Source organism: Lates calcarifer, linkage group LG8, assembly GCF_001640805.2.
Source record: "Lates calcarifer isolate ASB-BC8 linkage group LG8, TLL_Latcal_v3, whole genome shotgun sequence".
Lineage (NCBI taxonomy): Eukaryota > Metazoa > Chordata > Actinopteri > Centropomidae > Lates > Lates calcarifer.
Genome location: NC_066840.1, coordinates 13119565 through 13131931, shown reverse-complemented (window position 1 = coordinate 13131931; position 12367 = coordinate 13119565). Strand labels below are relative to the sequence as shown.

At 40.2% G+C, this 12367-nt stretch overlaps 1 protein-coding gene across 2 annotated transcripts in view; it reads right to left on the bottom strand.

Moving 5' to 3' along the window:
- The window catches only part of LOC108878368 (neuronal acetylcholine receptor subunit alpha-7), a 35069-nt gene extending 22702 nt beyond the window's left edge, over positions 1-12367 (bottom strand). The window contains exons 1-2 of one of the 2 annotated variants that reach the window (XM_018668996.2): positions 12278-12367; positions 11572-11742 (exon numbers count right to left, since the gene is read on the bottom strand). In XM_018668996.2, the coding sequence (XP_018524512.1) occupies positions 11572-11641 (70 nt within the window). In that variant the 5' untranslated portion in view covers positions 11642-11742; positions 12278-12367. Of the gene's footprint in view, positions 1-11571; positions 11743-12250 lie in introns of both variants that reach the window. The other variant, XM_018669009.2, reaches the window with a different exon arrangement.

Below are 12367 nucleotides of genomic sequence, written 5' to 3'. Positions count from 1 at the left end.
CCACTTCCTCAGTTGGAAGTTGGATTGACAGATCTACAGATCCATGGCTTTCCACAGACAGAGACTACCCACAGGCACAGATTTAGACATGTTCTCCATCTGTGAACATGTGTGAATGGACAGCTAGGCAAGTGTTTTAATGGGTGTTTTTGTTTATGTGATTTGCAAAGACAAAAACACAATCTCAATAATTCAATATAAAGCACCACAAAGTCATAAATCTGTGTGCAAACATATTTGCACAAATGTAAATACAGCTTCATCTATAGCTAGTATCCTGTCAACACCCCCCTCATCTCTCCTGTGTTTTATTACAGTGAAATGTGAACTAGGATCCAAACAAACATTACTAAACTAATAAAGTCAGTGAGGAAGAATTGAAAGCTCAGTCTCCTTTGCTGCTTGTCTCATAAAACCATGTTCAGAAGGAATTAAGTAATGAAATAAAATAAACCACAGTGCCAACTTTAATTCGCAAACAAACCGTGTGCGGCGTGCACTAGGGATGAAGGGATTGATCCATGCGTTTTTTTTTTCTTGTTATTATTTTTTTTAATCACCTCACTGATGGAGCTGATCTGAGAAGCTGGCAAGAAGACATCATTTTCCAAACGCAGCGTGAGGTCTCATCAAACAAACTCCAGCAGAGGGAGAGAACGAGAGAGCGAGGTAGAAGAAGCGGGGGGAGCTGGAAGATTTGTCGTTTGTTCGGCACCCTCTCTGTTTATCTCCCTGTTCTCCATACTGGTACTTTTATTTAAAAAGCATGGTGGAAATCTCTCTTGAGAAGTGTTCCTCAGAGTGAAGACAAAAGAAAGTCAAGCCTAATTTATTCTCATGTTATCTTTTAAGCAAATATATCTTTTGTTTTAGATGGATTTATCCAATGACACAGTATTGTGAAAAGATTATTATCAATATTCTCCTGTTAAAATAAGGAACATAGAATAAATAATATTCAATGTCATATTTATAAAGGACTGCCAAGGAATAACTTTACAAAAAAGCTTTTAAATTATGGGTTTCCACCTTTGACCCAGTGATGAAGAAGATGATAGATGTCACTTTAGTAACTGATTTGACCTTTGGTGTCTCACAAATACAAAACCATTACTACTATTAACCTAACTTCCCTGCTAAAGCGGAGAAAATGAGTTGATCCCACTAAGTACATGCATGTGTGTGTGTGTGTGTACTTGCTAAACATAGACATACTAATGATAAGGAACTAAAGTAAATCAATACTTCATCTCTGAAACACCATGTGGGTCATTACAGAAAATGTCAGAGGTCACCAATGCGCCCTGTTCAGGTCTAAGAGAAGGTCACTGATTATCCAAATCATCAATTATCAGTAAAACACTAAAACACAGAAACATGTCCATTATTTGTAAATACTGCAGTATGTTAAATTATTTAAAAGTATTATCATTAGAATCGAATAAGGTCAGGAAATAATAGTCTTAGCTCAAGGAGCCAAATTCAAAATGTCAAAATGTTACTGAATGTCTCATCTCGGAGTGTCATCGAAGAATGCAGTGAAATGACTGCTCCTGCACCCTCCAGAAATGTCACCAATGTGCCCTATGAATACAAGCCCATAGACCACACACATAGCTGTGGAGCCCCTCTGTCTTCTGCAAGTGCACAGAACCATTTAACTGTGAATGAAAGAGTTGCTGCAGGATAAGAGTTAAAAGCGGTTAAAAGCTAATTTGTTACACTAATTTTTATCATTTATTATTTATATAAAATGAAATTATTGGATTTGCAGAAGTCTCCAGAGACACTTACATCAAGGAAGTGACCATTTATTGCAAATGGTTATATAGTTTAATTTAGCAGCAAAAGCCCTGCATTTCAAGGGAACTCTAAAAAAATCTGAGCAGCAATGAGGAGCATGAATTCTCCCCTTGATTAAAAAAATACATGAATATTAAATCTTAATGAAAAAGACACCAAAAATCTAGCACATAATGTGGAGAGATCAGTTACTGCAAACAGCGTTGACATATCCATATTAGCAAAGCAAAGTGAGAAAAGTCAGGTTTTAATGGTCAAGTTGTTCGCCTGCATGAATATTACTGGATGTTACTGGTCAGGTAGTAGCCATAGAGATAGTGAATGAGCCAGTGATGTGAGGAATGAATGAAACAACTGCCATCCAGGTGCTGCAAATAAAACCTCAGTGCTTGCTGATCAAAGCATTTCTAAAATAAACAGCTACCAGCAAATAAATAAAGGCGAAAGAGGCAGCAGCAAACTCCCTGATCTTGTGTTGATTTTTTTTTTCAAAAGTCACCACAAAGTTCACCTTTCCTCTTTTTCAGCATCCTCCCCTTAAACTTCATGAGCACTGAATGCCTGAAGTGCCAAATAGAATCATGTCAGAGGTTATTACAAGTCACATTTCATCACATCTTTGTGTTTTTACAGACAGTACATGTTGCTCAACAGTCTGGATTCAAACACTGTATTTCTCAACCATACGCAATTGTATTCATTCCTAAATTTTAGATATTAAAATAGTAATAGCAAATCTTTGCAAATAACTGCTTTTTGTTGTGTCTCACAGTAGGGAACTGTATGATTTAAAGTAGGAAATGAGCTTTCAGTACTTAGTTTTGCTATCTAGGGAGTAAAAGTCAGACTCAGTATCTCAAAACCACTAAGACTGGTAGAGCCTTATCATTTCAAGGTCCCAATGTGCCAATGAATATTGAGTCACACACACACACATACATACACACATAAACAACAGTGGCTATGAGTCTATGCTGATCAAGTGTGGACCTCTATTTCCAGTCATCTTAAAAAAAAAAAAAAAAAATGAAACAAACATTTTAAGGTCTTTTTCATAATATAAGTGCAAAACTGTCTCTAATCTTCTCTTAAAATTTTCCAAGAAGAAGAGACAACCCTGGTTGATGTCAACCTTTCAACAGACACACACATTGAGGCCACTGTTGCCTTTCTTTGCCTCTTCTGTGCTCATTTGCACTTCAAACATTCTACAGAAACAGGTAACACATGTCTCTGACACTGTGTGTGCGTTAAAATACTGTATACACTGATATGTGCATGTTAACCTAACCTCACTGTTACAGCACACTGAGGTTGTCCCTGAGCCCCAAGATGACTGCATATAGAATTAGTTCTAGTTTAATAAGCAGAGCCAGACTGCTTCTGGGCACCTCGGGGACCCTGAGGGCATCAGCACCCAAGGGGACCTTTTATTTCAGCTCGGCAGCACCCCGCAAAATATTAATACATTTCACATATTCACAAGGTCTCCTTAGAGACAAAGCCAATTTTCTGTGTGTGTTTGTCCGTGTGTTTCCTCAACATCAACATTTATTAGAAGAATATTGGACGTGAGAGCTATCTCACAGATTATTGTGAATCAAGAGAATCGGGAGGAAATGAAAAATGTGAGACACAAAGAGATGTAAATTTGGTCTGCACATCTTTATGTATTATGCTTTCTACCCTGTGGTGGTGAGACAACTTGTCCAAGAATGTGTCACTCAGCCTTTCAGTCAGTTTATACTGGGAGAGGCTCCAGACCCCTGATTTTTTTTCTAGTCATTCAAATACTAAGGACATAAACAATATTGTGGGTGTTTTTGGAATGGGATCCACTATTTCGTATATGGATTAGAAGGAACAACATCGAGACAGGGCGTTGGTTTGAGAAACTGACAACAGCTACTACTGAGTCAGAATGGAACAGCTGCAGCCATGAATCTGTTAGAATAAAAATAATGGATAATTTTGCTTAGCATCAGCTAAAAGGAATCATTTCATAGTGTGCCCAAGGTAAGACGAGAATCAAATTTGAAACACATGGGAGTTCTTTATAAACGTGACAGATGGGAAGAAGAGAGGAAACCTGCTATTGTATTCTGACTGTTGTATCCCACCATTGACCTGTTAGTTGAAAGGAAACTACACCAGAGGTTATAAAAACGGTTTTAGGCTTATTATTGTGTGGTATAGTTTAGTATTATCTAAGTTTATTCATTTGGTCTATACTTTTACACTAAAGTTTCCTGAAATTTACATTCAGGTTTATCAGCTTTAGTTTTGCAAATCTGTACGTCTTGGTTTGTTCTTGTACAGTTCATAATGGTTTGCAGATTTGTATACTCAGTTCTGTGTTTGCACTTTTCATCTACGGCCTTCACTAAACTTCACCAATTCTCGCTCTAATCTCAAAGATGCACACACTACAAGATTTGAGAATAAGATTACTGTGGAGGAGGCAATCAGGGAGCAATGCCCCACCTCACACGTTCTCATGTGATCTCATGGGGAAGCAGATGTGAACAAAATAAAGACAGTGGTGCAGCAACTTGCTGTGATGATAGTAAGGCTTTGCAGTGACAATAAACCTTCAGCTGAACTGGAGGTGAGATTTTAACTGTCAGTGTTAATATCTGTCAACAGTAGTATGCTAACTAACATCAGCCTCAAGGGCTGGAGTGTTTACTGCCTCTTGGCAACACAAGCTGCTCAGGGTCTAACGGGGTCATTGGCTATTAACTATTGTGAAAGTACTGATGTAATCATAATCGTAATCATCCAGATTTTAACTCCTAAGTATTAAATATGTTTAATATTATCAGGGCAGCCCATTGAGTCTGTGAGCAGTTCAGGAGGTTTAAGGCTGGATCTGAAAAGCCCTCACATTACCAGATAAAATCTGGGCCAAACATCGATACCGATCGAGGTCCCAGACCAGATTTCTTCTCTCGATGTCAGGAGGGGTGAATCAGGGCTGAGCCCGGCTTTAACTAGCCTTAATATTGTATAGTGTCCCAAAAAAGAAGACAGCTGAATGCACAACCTGCAGAACAGATAATGGACAGATGGACAATCACACTGTTACCTGGAGAGAGGGTTGTGCATTTTTAACATATTCACAATGCAGTAAGATGACAGGAGTCAACACAATTTTAAATGTCAAATGCAAATGTGACTAGATAAGGGAAAATCAGAGGCATATTCTACCCATCCCTCCTCCCACACTCCCTAACAAGCTTTCCACCTCTCATCTCAATTCTTTACACCTTCTTTTATTTTCCATCTAAAAGCCATTCCAAATTTTGCATTACCCCCTTCCCTGGCTATGCTATTGTATATTCTTCATTCCGCTCTATTTTGAATGTACCTTTCTCCCTCTATCAATGCCTTCATCCCTTTACAAGCCTTTCCAAATCTTGTGATATCCCCTCTCTTGATCCATTTCTCTCTATATTCCTTTCTCTTGTTACCTCTAGTCCTCCTTTTCATTCTCTATGCCTGTCCTGAATTTACTTGTTTTATTTTTCCTGCGCTCAGCCTTTTTGTTTAAATTTGCAATGAATGAGTGCATTGTACAGTCGATTAGGCTGTAAGGAAATAAACAAAAAGCCTGAAAAACACTGTCACCAGTTAGTTAGCATCAGCTGCAAACTAACTGTGGGAATTGAACAGGAAATAACTTGAGGTAGAGGGCGAGTAAGGCCAAATATAAAGGTGAACTGTGCTCCACAGAGTGAAATGTGAAGCCAAGAATTTAGGTTTTTGTTTGGGGTGGTGTCTGAAAATGCAAGTACAGTGCAAATGCACTTGAGTACATTATTCTTCTCTCTCTTTCTCCCTGTCTCACAATCTCACACACACACCACACACACACACCACACACACCACCACACACACACACACACACACACACATTAACATATACAGAGAAATTCAGTTAGGCGCTTCTGTCCCATCTGAATATTTTTTACTGGGTCAGTGCGTTCAGATGAGGCTCCCAAATACAATCATCAGACACAGGCTATCCAAACACAGACGGCCGGAGGGACACATTCTCCCTCTCTCTCTCTTCCTCACACTCACACACACACACATTCACACATACACCTCATGGACATACACCCAAACAAAAAACAAACAGGAATGCTATTTTAGGCAGAGCACTAAATGACCACCTCTTACATCAGGGTGTTTTAGTGCCCCCGATGAGCCCAACTAAAACCATCCTGGCTGAGCCTCTATCCAACACACACACAGATGCACAATATGCAGAGGAATGATCGCAGCTTTGTTCCTCAGCCTCTTTCTGCCGAGGTAATCTGCCATACTTATGTTGATTAGGTAATCTATTATCGTATAAGACAGGATTTTAGTACTATTATGCTTTTGGGAAATCCAGAAATGATGTCACCAAACAGCTAACAGAGATACAGAACTGAGTACAAGATCTGTGTGGAAATGCTAGTGCCCATGCTAGTGCTGAAATCAGATGATAGAAAATAAACCGCAATTTCTGTGTGTGAAATAGGTTTGCGTTACTGATAAGAAAGCAATGAGATCAAATACAATAAGATAAGACTTGAAAGACTGAATGTGGAGGCCAATGTGGAGGAAGTGATTTAAAGAACAGTTTGCACTATTTTCAAGTCTGTCTTAAAGGAGCACTCACATGCCCATTATTATTGTTTTATTTATTGGTTGCTTTAATCAGTTCCATACTCCTTGTGAAAGGATCTCTTCCTAGTGCAGCTGTAAGAGATAACGGACAAAATCACAGTCCTTATTTATAAACTTTAGCACTTCAAATGCTTTTTAAGAAATTCCTTCTATATGTTAGAATCTGTTCACTGACGCTTGTGAAGAAACAGTGTCTGCAAAAACTTAATGATCAGTGAAGATATTAGGTCTTAAGGGTATGTTTGCTTGATTGACAGGTGTCTCGGCCTATCACAGCTATGATGGTTGCAGCTTCACGTTTTAAAACATCCCTTCAGAGCGATGCAACAATTCCTATCACCACCTTTTTCTTCAGCTGAAGTGTAAATGGTTTTCCCAACTGCTGTTTGCATCAATGATTTTGCCTGGTGGACTGACTCTGCAGACAGGGTTATGGGGCCTCTAGTGTAGCTGGGGCCCCGGAGGTGAAACATGAATCCTGATGAATGAACAGCATGAACACTACAGAGCTGTGGCAACAAAAGGGTCAGGAGGATAAGAATTGAAGTAAAATGATTTTAAAGAGATACTGATATCATTTCACTTCAGATAAGCTCAAAGTTAAAGTACACGCTAACAGCAAGTTCTTTCTTTTGAGGCTTGTCCATAAAAAAGTACATAAAAAGCTGACATTAAAATCACACTACAGTGGAAGCAACCCCTCATTACTTGGAGTAATCTTATTTCACACTGTGGTAAACATGCTCGCTAAATCTCAACAATTAACGCAAGAAGCCCACTCTATTATCCAGTCTGGAACATAACAGCGGCTCTGATCCCAGAATGCTCTGGAACAGAGGGACCAGAGTTGTGAACCTGGAGGGGGAACAACAGGGCTGCACAAAGAAATCCCTGACAGACCTCGACTCCCCGAGGGCCAGGACAGTCGGCACCACAACAAACACTACACATCCACAGTCTTTCTGATGCAAATATCTTGTGCTAGTGTGTCAGTGTGAGTGAGCGTGTATTGGGGGGAAACATGAAGAGAGGAATAGTTATTACTGCGCACACACAATCGAATAGTATTGTGCAAGGATATGATATGACTTAGGTGTTGCCAAATGTAATTTACACATTGATGCTTGAACAACAAGAAGACAGTCATTACAACATGCAGTTCATTTTCAATCGAAATTAACAGTAAAACGTATGCATGTATTTTTGTTTAAAAAGACAGAGAGGCAGAGAGTGGGCCCATTGGAGAACAAAACACGATTCATTTCATTGTGATTTTTTACTAAATTAAAAATTAGCAGCAGATGAGACTCTCAGGTACATCACATACTGACACTGCTGAAATTTCACTGGCCAGAATTTAACGACTTCAAAAGAAAGAAGGTAAGGGAGAGAAAACCGTCACCTTTAACCCCTACTAGTTTAGGTTCCCCATTCTTGACTCTTATCCTAAACATGAACCCCAAAAGTTAACATACATAGAATTTCAAACATTCTTAAGAGAGTAGAAACATATGTAGACCTTCAGACACTACACAAGGTGAAGAAATAATGGGATCCAGGCTGCAACAAAGTGTGTGTCTGTGCACATGCTGGATTCATGTTTGTGGGAGACAAGTGTCCTCCAAGACGCCAGGAGACTCAAGAGTGATGCACGCGTGTGGGCGGCCTGCGCACAGGTTTGATTCTAAAACTGACCACGTATGCATTGATTTAAATTAAGGTCACATCTACTTTGGCAGTGGTCTAGCACCTCATTACTTCACAATCAATCATTTGGAAGAGAAAAGAGTCAGGGGAGGTCAGCAGTGAAGCATCCAGATGTTCAGCAGCTTTAAACCACGTCTTAACCCAGGTGGTTAGCCTATTACCTAACCCATTTCAAAACACAGACAGGGAGAGGGAGAGAGAGAGTCAGAAAAAACGAGATGATAGGAGTTGATAACGGGGGGCACATGAAAGAAGACAGAACATTTAAGTAAGGCAGGGAGGAGAAAGAAACAGAATTAGAGCTAGACGGCTGTGAAAATAAAATGAAGCTAGGGTAAAACCAGGGCATTGAGGGGGCCTTAAAAAGCTTGGAAAACTCCCTAAAGCCACTAAAAGAAGTACACTGGTTATGTTTCATAATTTTGTACGGGTTTCTGTTCATGCTTAGCACTGTGACAGTAAACTGCAGAAAGAAGTTTTACAGAGATTGCAGACAAGTAGTAGTGAAGCAAGAATGGAAGTGCTGCGGGTGCTTACTGGGTGTATTTTCATTAACTATGAAAATGGGACTGACTGTAGTGTAATTCAGTCAAATATTGCAGTTCCAGTTGGTCAATTTGATACAAATACATGTTCACTATTACATGAATAGGGGATTAGACTAATATATCAGTTATGTCCCTAAATATTCAATTATTCTGTGCTTTTTCATGCTTTCATTCATGCTGTGTTGCTTTGCTTCAGTGCAATTCCAGCTGGCAATACAAAAAGGGGCTTAAATTTGGGCTTGAAACCTGTAGACACTAGATAAAAAAGGCACGAGAAGGGCAACATGTCACTGACAAGAAGTAATATATAAAATCTGTAATGATTAGGGGAAGAAGGGGGCGTTGAAGAGACAGAAGGGGGAGCGAGACAGAGACAGATGAGGGACAGTAAAGGAGACCACAGGGATGAACTAATGCTGGAAAAGATTGATTTCAACCTTCAACCTTCTACTCTTTCTGTAGCAGACTGGTAATGTTTGTATCTTCTCTGTGAGATTCTGTGTCCTTTTCATGTGGAGCCAAGGGCCCATCCATTAACACATCATTTCCAGCATCACGTGACCACACCAGCAAGCAGGGATTGGAACATATGGCGTTGTGTATTAATGGTGTTTTGGATGGACGGATTCATATAGCAGAGATTTATAATCTATGGTTGAGGGCTCAGAGCCCTAAGACCACTGGATGTTTAATCCTAATCCAGGAGCTAAGACCTCTGCTGTGTTGCACCACTGAGTGCGAGAGCTCCCACATCCATACTGTTATGCTACTTTAGGGCATCCACATGCAGACACACAGTTTCAAGCTTTTGAGATAACTTGATGGCAGCACAACCTGTTGACCATTTTAGTGTTGTCAGGGAATGAAGAGGAGCACGTACACCACCTCAACACATGACTGAAATGCTGAGCAAGTGCATAAAATGTCCAATCTACATTAACTTCATAATTAAAGAGCGTGGAGTCTGGGAAAGTGTAAAGTACTGCTGACTGTGGGAAAAATAAGAAGCAGGCAGACTGTGGAGGAGAGAAAGAGACTAAACGACACAGACGAAGACATCGGGAGAGAGAGAGATGAAGCACTGTGCTGAAATCAAGCAGATATCATTACGGCATCTGTGCCAGGCAACTTGAGTCTTACCAGGCTCCAGTTACTCTGTCATCTGTCAACCCATCATGTCTGGCTGCACAGAGAACAAACTGTTGCAAAATCATGCTTCAGTTTCAAGGAAATCATGCTATATCTCCCATTTTGGGCTACTGTCTTGTGTTTCCCTTGACAGACTAAAGCTGCTTATCAATTGTACAGTGAATGTGCACATACTAGGCCAACAAGCAGCAAGCAGCTTCTTTAATCCTCGTGCTCAAAGACTCAAGAGCATTTATTCTCTTTCCAAAAGCCAAACACAACACACCATGACACAAAATTCTAAAAGAGATCTATCTATCTATATGGTTTCCACTTGTCTTTCCAACTGTTTCACATTCACATATGTATCACTTAATTGCAACCTCAAGACAAAAAACTGCAAAGACTTAAACTTTCTCACCTTGTTAGCAGTTTTTTCTGAATTGTTTAAGAGAGAAGAAAAAGGAAACTCTATGATTTTAAGATTTGGTTCTAAATTACATGACTTGTGTAGGTTTATAAATATCTTTTGCGATGCTTACACAACTTTGACAGAAGACAAGACAGACGCTGAAGACCAACATTGTTCCACCATGAGAAAGCAACACTGTCCATGAAAGACAGTGGATGCCTCCTGTCATGGGTTAGTACATAATCCATCCTCTTTAGCTCTCTCTTCAGTCTTTGTTTCAGTCATTAAAAACCATGGTCCCATCCCCCATTACTGCCCACAAGATGACCACTGACTGGATCGGTATGGAGAGGTGAGAATGGTGGACGGTGGTAGGTTTGATGGTGGACACATGCACATGCTGCAAACACACACACACACACACACACACACACACACACACACACACACAGAGGGTTTGAAGGCATATCTTCAGCAAAGCCGCTGTGTCACAAACTGGTAAGTAAACAACCCAGATGTTACAGATGATGAGGACGATGATGGGATGGGGCTTAGGAGAGAATTAGAGTTGTGCATGCACATCTCATTGCACACGAATGAGCAAACATTAATGCTGCGTACACCACACATCACACACACACACAAATGAGCAAAGACAGGCACACAGTGCTTAAAAAGAACTCTTAGTGTATTAAATCACCCTTTTAAGCTACAAAACTATTCAGGGAGCAGATAGAGGTGATTTTTCTCTCCAGATTCACATTTGTCATTCAAAAATTCAGAAGCCAGTGTTATTCAACAGAACATTTTTTGACTTTGTAAAACAAATTACAGTGATTTGGTCCTCCAGCGGTTCCTGAGGGCTTCATAACTTAAAATTAAACATTTAAAAGTTTGATCTCTGTCAACCCATTATAAAAAAAGCAACTCAGTTTTCTTTAAAGCAACATAAATTGCCTCCAAACAATTTCAGGCTCAAATATTGCCAATAATTTCTAATGGGAAAGAACAAATTGACTAATGGTAGAAAATGCTTCCAATAAAGACCACACCTAAGCTCATTAGTGCTTTTAGAAATAACAGATAAAGGCTGATTTAAACTCTATGAAGATTATCCACTTTAAAAGTCCTACACGGATACCATAATAATAATCATCAACTTCTCACAGCCCTCATTGATCCAAACAGACCCATTCACCTACCAAGCAAAGTGTGTAAAGTACAAAGTGTCTAAAATCAGAAAAGGAAAAGAAAACTTAATTAGGCTCAAGAGCGACTTTTCCTCAAACCTACCTTTGAAAAGCATGGCCGTCCAAATATAAATTCCAACCGAACATGGTCCCAAAAACTTGTGGCACCGCATCCTGGCACCGCTCAGTGGACTCCGCCGGCCCCCGGTAGCAGACTCTCAGTGTCGGCTACACAGGTAATCTGCTCCGGCTCGGCGGTGGTGCGAACATGTGGCTGGAGAAAGAGACAGAGAGGGGGAGGAGGAGGAGGAGGAGGAGGAGGAGGAGGAGGAGGAGAGATACAGACTGTGAGATAAAAAGACTGACAGACCAGAATGAGTGTGGAGTTCAGATTGGCGCGTTCACGCTGCTTCAGATACACATTCCCTCACAAACACAGCGCAGTAGCGCTGCTGCACGGGGGCGCGCGTCCGAACTAAAGAAGAAATATGGCAACAACAGTAACTACTGTAAAGTTCTGTTAATATGCGACGGAGACGGTTACCTCGGTCAAAGGCTACAGTGCTGTTGGGTGTTCAGTTGTGAATTTATAGACAATAGCTCTTACTTAATTCCTAAAAAAAATACTGAATCCCCCCATATAGCCTAGCTTGCATTTGACGTGAGCTTTAAAGTCTGAAACTGTCTAATGTTGAGTTTAATTCTCTTTCTGTAGATTTTATGTTACATGATCTCGTTGTAACAAGTTAGGATAGTGATAGATTTTATGAAACTCTACTAACTTTCTCATTTTTCTGTCATGTGCTCACCTGTCTCCAAACTGTGCCCACCTGCATTTAAGGCAGGCGCACGCTGTGGCGCGAGCTTGTGACGTAGAGTGTGTGCGTTTGGTGTCATCC